Genomic DNA, 7470 nt, shown 5'->3' on the forward strand with positions numbered 1-7470 from the left:
TTCTGTTCCACTGTTGAAAGTCAAACAGGTTTGGAACAAAATGAGGTTGAGTAAATTATGCATTTTTGTGTGAACTAAACACCCTGTACAAATTTTAACGGTAACAAAACTCTTAATCTCTAAAAACAAAACTTGATCTGTACTTAGCTAACTATTTATGCATATTTAACAGGCCTGCATTGTGAAAACAGGGCGAGGAGAAAAAAATATATAAATTAGTGTGACATTACAGTAATTAGAGTGACAAGCAGAGACTGGAGAAGTGAATATAAAAAGGTAAGCAAACAGAACCAAAACATTTTCCAAGAGAAGAGATTGGGAAGATGTGGAGGCTTACGTGTGTCAGTTTGGCACTGCTCTTATGTGTTCAAGGTAAGGACTTTCATGTTTCTGCCATAGTCCTGGTTCATGAGGAATAATGTCATATGCAGTTGGATGTTAAAATCCAATAAAATGAAAATCTTTCCTACTTAATGTGTGCTACTCTGTCTCTTTCACTGCAGGTTCACTTTCTCAGCTGGACGGTAAGACCTTGTTTCATTCGTAAGATGTTACCTTTTTGAAAACAGAAATGCACATGTGAAAAATCTCCCTCTCTTTCTCTCTCACAGCTTGTGGACAGGCCCCTCTAAACACCCGTATTGTGGGTGGTGTGGATACATTTGAAGGTTCATGGCCGTGGCAGGTCAGTCTGCACAGCTCCGTCTTTGGAGGTCATTTCTGCGGAGGCTCCCTCATCAACAATAAATGGGTTCTGACAGCAGCTCACTGTTTACCTGGGTAAGATTCAATCAATATTCAACTATTCATCCAAACCACAGGCTCTGAGGCTTTTACACTATTGATCGAATCTTCACTTTCATTTGTTTTCAGTGTCACTGCATCCAGTTTGCTTGTGTACCTGGGAAAGAGGACACAGCAGGGAGTCAATACCTATGAAATCAGTAGAAATGTCATCTCCATCATCGTCCACCCCTCCTACAACAGCCAAACCAATGACAATGACATCGCTCTGCTTCATCTCTCCTCAGCAGTCACCTTTAATGACTACATTAGACCAGTGTGTCTGGCGGCCCAGGGCAGTGTCTTCCCTGTTGGCACCAGCAGCTGGATCACAGGCTGGGGAGATATTCAGTCTGGAGGTACAAACACATGCAAAGCCATTAATTCACATATGTATTCACTCCTAACTTCACTAATTAATAATTATATGTGTGCTTTGGTTCTTAGTGAGTTTGCCTTCTCCTGGGATCCTGCAGGAGACTTTGGTGCCAGTGGTGGCTAATGATCAGTGTAATACTCTTCTGGGTTCTGGATCTGTCACCACCAACATGATGTGTGCTGGTTTAATAGAGGGAGGCAAAGACACCTGCCAGGTATAACAGCAACCACATTTGCACAGCAAAACTTCCTGCATATCTACTATATTTTTTTATTGATGAACTGCTCTTCTTTCTGTAGGGAGACTCTGGAGGTCCAATGGTGAGCAAGCAGTGTTCGGTATGGGTTCAGTCTGGTGTCACCAGCTGGGGTTATGGCTGTGCCGATCCCAACGCACCTGGTGTTTATGCCCGTGTGTCTCAGTATCAGAGTTGGATCACCAGCCACGTTGGCCAGAACCTTCCAGGATTCATCAGTTTCAACCCTTCAAGCAAATGCCCATCTGTTTCTACAGCCTCACCTGTTTCTACTACCTCAGTTACTTCAACTTCCTCACGAGTTTCTGCTACTACAAGAAAACATGTTAATTTCAGACCTCCACCCAATCAGAGTAACTCTCTTTCACTTGTACACATTTACAGTCGAGGTGAAAAGTGTACATATATAGCTTGCAGAATCTGCAAAATGTTAATTATTTTACCAAAATAAGAAGGATCATAAAAAATGCATGTTATTTTTTATTTAGTACTGACCTGAACAAAATATTTCACATAAAATACATTTACATATAGACCACAAGAGAAAAGAATTGTTGAATTTTTAAAATTGACCCCGTTCAAAAGTTTACATTCACTTGATTCTTAATACTGTGTTGTTACCTAAATGATCCACAGCTGTGTTTTTTTTTTTTTGTTTGTTTAGTGATAGTTATTCATCAGTCTCTTTTTTGTCCTGAACAGTTAAACTGCTTACTGATTTACAGAATAATCCTTCAGATCCCACAATTTCTTTGGTTTTTCAGCATTTTTTGTGTATTTGACAATGAATGTCTGATTTTCAGATCCATCTTTTCACACTGAGGACAACTGAGGGAATCATATGCAAATCTTGCATATGCATAATGTTCACTGATGCTTCAGAACAAAAAAAATGCAGTGAGAGCCAGAGGTGCAAACTTTTGAACAGAATGAAGATGTGTACATTTTTCTTATTTAGCATAAATATCATATTTTTTCATTTACTACTGCCCCTCAGAAGCTACAGAAAATACTTTCATGTTTCCCAGAAAACTAAAAAAGTTAAATTTACCGTAATTTTTTTACTGGCTCTTAATGCACTGCTCTTAATGTGTTTCCTTCTGAAGCAGTGTTTAAACCTTCTGTAAAAGTTGCATATGAGTCCTCAGTTGTCCTCAGTGAAAAGATGGATCTCAAAATCATACAGTCATTGGAAAGGATTCAAATACACAAAAATGCTGAAAAACCAAAGAATTTGTGGGACCTGAAGGATTTTTCTGAAGAACAGTGGGAAGTTTAACTGTTCAGGACAAACAGGGCTCTCATGAACAACTACCACACACACACACACACACACACACACACACACACACACACACAAAAACAGCTGTGGATCATTGAGGTAACAATACACTCAAGTGTATGTATACGTTTGAACAGGGTCATTTTTATAAATTCAACTATTATTTTCTCTAGTAGACCATATGTAAATATCTTTTATGTGAAATATCATATTCAGGTCAGTACTAAATAAACAATAACATACATTCTTATTGTGGTAAAATAATTAACACAGGTGTATGTAAACTTTTCACTTCAACTGTACTTCTTACTTAATACAACTCACTTCTCTGCGTAATACTTGTTTGAATGTTGTTTTTTTGCTGTAGCTTCAGTCTCCTGTCGCAGAAGATGTGGTGAGAAATTTGACATCCGCAACCGCTGCAACTGCAATCCTCGCTGCCGCAAAAACTGCTGTAAAGATTATGAAAGGCAATGCAGTAAGTCCAAATACACACACACACACATACAATGAAACAGTAAATTACTTCAGCAGTACCTTAAATGACCAGAAGTCCTTTAACTCTGTTTGTTTTTGTGTCTTTGCAGAGAATCCCAGGTGGTAACTTTTGGTTTACATAGAAAGCTTCTGAACAGCATTCTACTGTATAAGCTGTGCAAGTACAGCTACTAGAACAAATGTATAAATATTTCTTTAAATCAGTCCCAAATTACTAAGATTTTAAATAATTTTTTTCTATTGAGACTTTTTAAATCAGATTTTATGTCTAAAAAAATCAATAGTTTAAATTCATGTAATAAAACGTATACAAAATAATTTTACATTTGGATTGCATAATATAGTCATAATAAGTCATAATATAATGTGATTTTTGTTTAAAATCTGTCTCTGTATAAATGATTAAATAAATACTTTGCATCATCATCTGGTTTGTGAAGTCTCTTGCTGTAATAAATGACACCAATAGAGGGCGACGTTTTACATTTGAAAGGATCAACAGGATAGTCAGGTACACAAAGAATAAAGCTATAAAATACTCTTAAAACTAATCAATTATTGATTACTTTTGGATCAGTGAAAGTGGTTTAGTCGTTGATGGACTATTTTGATGAAACTGATTTGAACATTTTCAAAACATTAATGATAATAAATGTCAATTTTTCTAACAATACAGTGACTCTTTATAGAATAGACACACAGACAAAAGGTTTCGTGAAATCCTTTTCAAAGAATTAAAAATTCAGCTAAGCCCAAAATCATGCAGTATTAGTTTTTTAATTAGAAAAAACAGTCTGGAGGCTATCAAAAAACTAAACTTTAATTCATCTTCAGTCTCACTAACAATAAAACCACAAGCCACAAAGGATGGTCATTACCACCAGGAATGTTTTAAAACAATAGCTGTTAAAGTTATGCAAAAAATGCTGAACACTTACTTAGAAGGGGAGGTGCTTTTTAGAAAGATAGTTCATTATGTAATTCAGGATAAAGTAACAAGGAAGGAGCAAGCAATACAAAATGTTCTTGATGGAAAAAGAAAGTCTTGCATTCATTAGAGGTGACACTATTGACTCAGTACTAGGATTTGGAAAGTTTCACAACCTATGGTGATATTTATTTTTAAGGGTGAATATAATCTATCTAATGTGTTGTTTGTTCCACCATGTGAGTATTTTAAATGCTCACTGATGCTCCAGAAGGAAAAACAATGCATTAAGAGGTGAAAACTTTTTGAATTTGAAGATCAGGATAAATTTAACTTATTTTGTCTTCTAGGAAACATATAAGTATCTTCTGTAGCATCTGACGGGCGGTACTAAATTAAAAAATATATATAAATAAAAGATATTTAGGCAAAATAAGAAAAATGTACACATTCAATCTGTTCAAAAGTTTACATCCCTGGCTCTTAATGCATTGTGTTTCCTTCTGAAGCATCAGTGAGTGTTTGAACCTTCTGTAATAGTTGCATATGAGTCCCTCAGTTGTCCTCAGTGTGAAAAATGGATCTCAAATCATACAGTGATTGCTGGAAAGGGTTCAAATACACAAAAATGCTGAAAACCCAAATAATTTTTCTAAATAACAGTGGGCAGTTTAACTGTTCAGAACAAGGGACTCATGAACAACTATCACTATCATTTATCATTCAAGTAACACACAGTTGTTTTCTTTTGTGGACTATGTAAATGTATTTTATGTGAACTATTTTATTCAGGTCAGCAGCAATTAAAAAAGAACACGCATTTTGTATGATCCTTCTTATTTTGGTAACATAATTACATTTTGCAGATTATGCAAGGTGTAGGTACAATTTTGACCTCAACTGTATAAGTTGTAACTTACAACTGTAAATTCTCAAATGGCTTCAAGGGTAATATTTTACGGTCTGTTGCTCTGAAAAGGACTCATGACTAACAGCTTCAAAACCGGTTTGTCATTAAGTTTCCTGTCTGAAGTCTGTTCAGTGTCATTTATCTGACGTTTTCACGATACAATGAAATCTTTAGTCACAAAAGCAAGATTTCACAAAACACACCATGACATTTCAATCTTATGACCCCTAAATGAACATTAGCATAAACATTGCTTAACAAATCTCTAAACTTTCCTCAAATTGTTACCTATATCACTCGACTATGCATATTTACCTTGTACATGATTACACCGTGTGATGTTACATAAGCACATTCTTAATATGTTTGTAATGTCTTACTGTGTTTATTTTTACATCCTTGTACAGTATATTGTCTTGATGTTCCTGAGGACATTTTTTCCACATGATGACTTGCTATTTTCAAATTCTTTTGTCATTGTAACTGCTTCCAACTTGCGTCATTGCAAATGTACCATAAAGACATGGGTTTTGTACAATACATATGGCTTAAGAAAGTGCTTTTGACCTGGATTTAGGAGTTTTGTAGGCATTCAGGGGCCGGATTCACGAATATCTTCTTAAGAAATAAATTAAGAAATTTCTTAAGATAAATTCTAAGAAGTTCGTAAGAATGTTCTTAAGTGCAATTCTTGAAAAAATCTTAAGAAGTTCTCAAATATGTTCTTATAAGGATTTTTCTTAAGAAAAAAAATGATACATCTATCTGAGTGAATACATGGCTGAAGACGCATTTATAAACACTTCAACGTCTTTTTTGCGGTTTCTGTAGATTATCCTAATAATCATAAACACGCACATTTTCGTCACAACCTTGACTGGCGAGATTTTAATATTTTGAACTTAATCTGTACCTGAGTGCATTACAAAATTTCTGATTCATCTGTGTAGGAAGTGCAAATAACTGAGAATTCAGTATTTTGTTGGTACCTGATGGTAATTACAATGATTAACCTGGAGTTTTTGGTTAAAAACATACAGACAAAATCTTCTCTGGATGTGGTGTTTTTACATCTACAATAAACTGAATTATTTTTGTGACATCCTGCAGTGGATTTTACACCATAAATGGATGCCATTCATGCTCTAGTTATTAAGCAAGTGGTCATTCAGCATATGCTTTTATCCAAAGCAATTTACAGAAGGGGCTGTGTCATTTCTGGTGACTATTTGGCGCCTATTATGTCCCCAGTAATGATTACGATATTACTGCTTTAAAATGTTCTACAATTAAATTTTTTAAAGTTGTCTTTGGTGTAAATAACACCTTTCGAACTTTAGGCATTTAAGTAAAAAAATTTTTGGAAATCCTGGTTCAGTTTGGTCAACCATAAACGCCTTTTGTACCTCAGATGGTTTTTTTTTGCACTCTTCTGCTTGATTTGTTAAAACTTTTAGCAGTCTATAGTACTCCACATGTTTTTCCTGGTCCGACCGATTAATACAGCCCAAAACATGACAATAATTGACCATTTTTAGCAGCAATAATCAGCTAAATATGTGATTTTCATTCAGTTCAGTGGGACTGTTTATGTATAGCATCGCCGATATGGTCAATTGATGACGCTTCATAAAATAACTCTTTTCTCAACAGAAGAAAAATCCCCCTGCAGCATCCTTGCTCAAGGTCACGAAAGTGATTATCATTCCTTCACCCAGTAGCCTTCTGATCTCCAGCCCTTTAGCCACTAGCTCACACCTGCCCTATTTTGTTATTATAAATGAATTTGGTTTTGGCACATAATCCACAACACTTAAAGTAAAAGCCAGAAATACATCTTGGAGTTCTATTGTGTCTCTTGCAGTTTTATGTTTTTGATTACAGTGAGGTCAATAAGTATTTGATCACCCTGTGATTTTGCAAGTTCTCTTACTTAGAAATCATGGAGGGGTCTACAATTTTCAGCATAGGTGCATTTCCACTGTGAGAGACGGAATCTAAAAATAATAATCCGGAAATCACATTGTATGATTTTTTAACTATTTATTTGTAAATTACTGGGTCAAATAATTTGATCACTTGCTTATCAGCCAGATTTCTGACCCTCAAAGACCCGTTATTTTGCTTTTAAATAGTCCAGCTACACTCTGCTCATGATTCTAAATTAGTAGCATCTGTTTGAGGTCGTTAGCTGTCATAAAGACACCTGTGCACCCCACAATCAGCCAAAGTCTAAGTAGCAACATGGGCAAAACCAAAGAGCTGTCAAAAGACACAAGAGACAAAGACCTTCACAAAGCTGGAAAGGGCTACAGGGCAATTGCCAAGCAGCTTGGTGAAAAAAGAACAACTGTTGGAGTAATTGTCAGAAAATGGAAGAGGCTACTGATGACTGTCAATGTCCCTCGGACTGGGGCCTCACGGAAGATCTCTC

The 7470-nt window shown here is 35.7% G+C and overlaps 1 protein-coding gene across 1 annotated transcript; it reads left to right on the forward strand.

Annotated features, from left to right (window-relative positions):
* Positions 1-323: 323 nt before the first annotated feature.
* On the forward strand, positions 324-3304 carry LOC141347560 (serine protease 27-like). The gene is made up of 8 exons (XM_073852558.1): positions 324-372; positions 504-524; positions 612-780; positions 874-1142; positions 1231-1376; positions 1462-1771; positions 3068-3178; positions 3288-3304. The coding sequence occupies exons 1-8, from the start codon at positions 324-326 to the stop codon at positions 3302-3304; spliced, it is 1092 nt and encodes a 363-aa protein (XP_073708659.1).
* The last annotated feature ends 4166 nt before the right edge of the window (positions 3305-7470 follow it).

This window comes from Garra rufa, chromosome 12, assembly GCF_049309525.1.
Source record: "Garra rufa chromosome 12, GarRuf1.0, whole genome shotgun sequence".
In the NCBI taxonomy this organism is placed as follows: domain Eukaryota; kingdom Metazoa; phylum Chordata; class Actinopteri; order Cypriniformes; family Cyprinidae; genus Garra; species Garra rufa.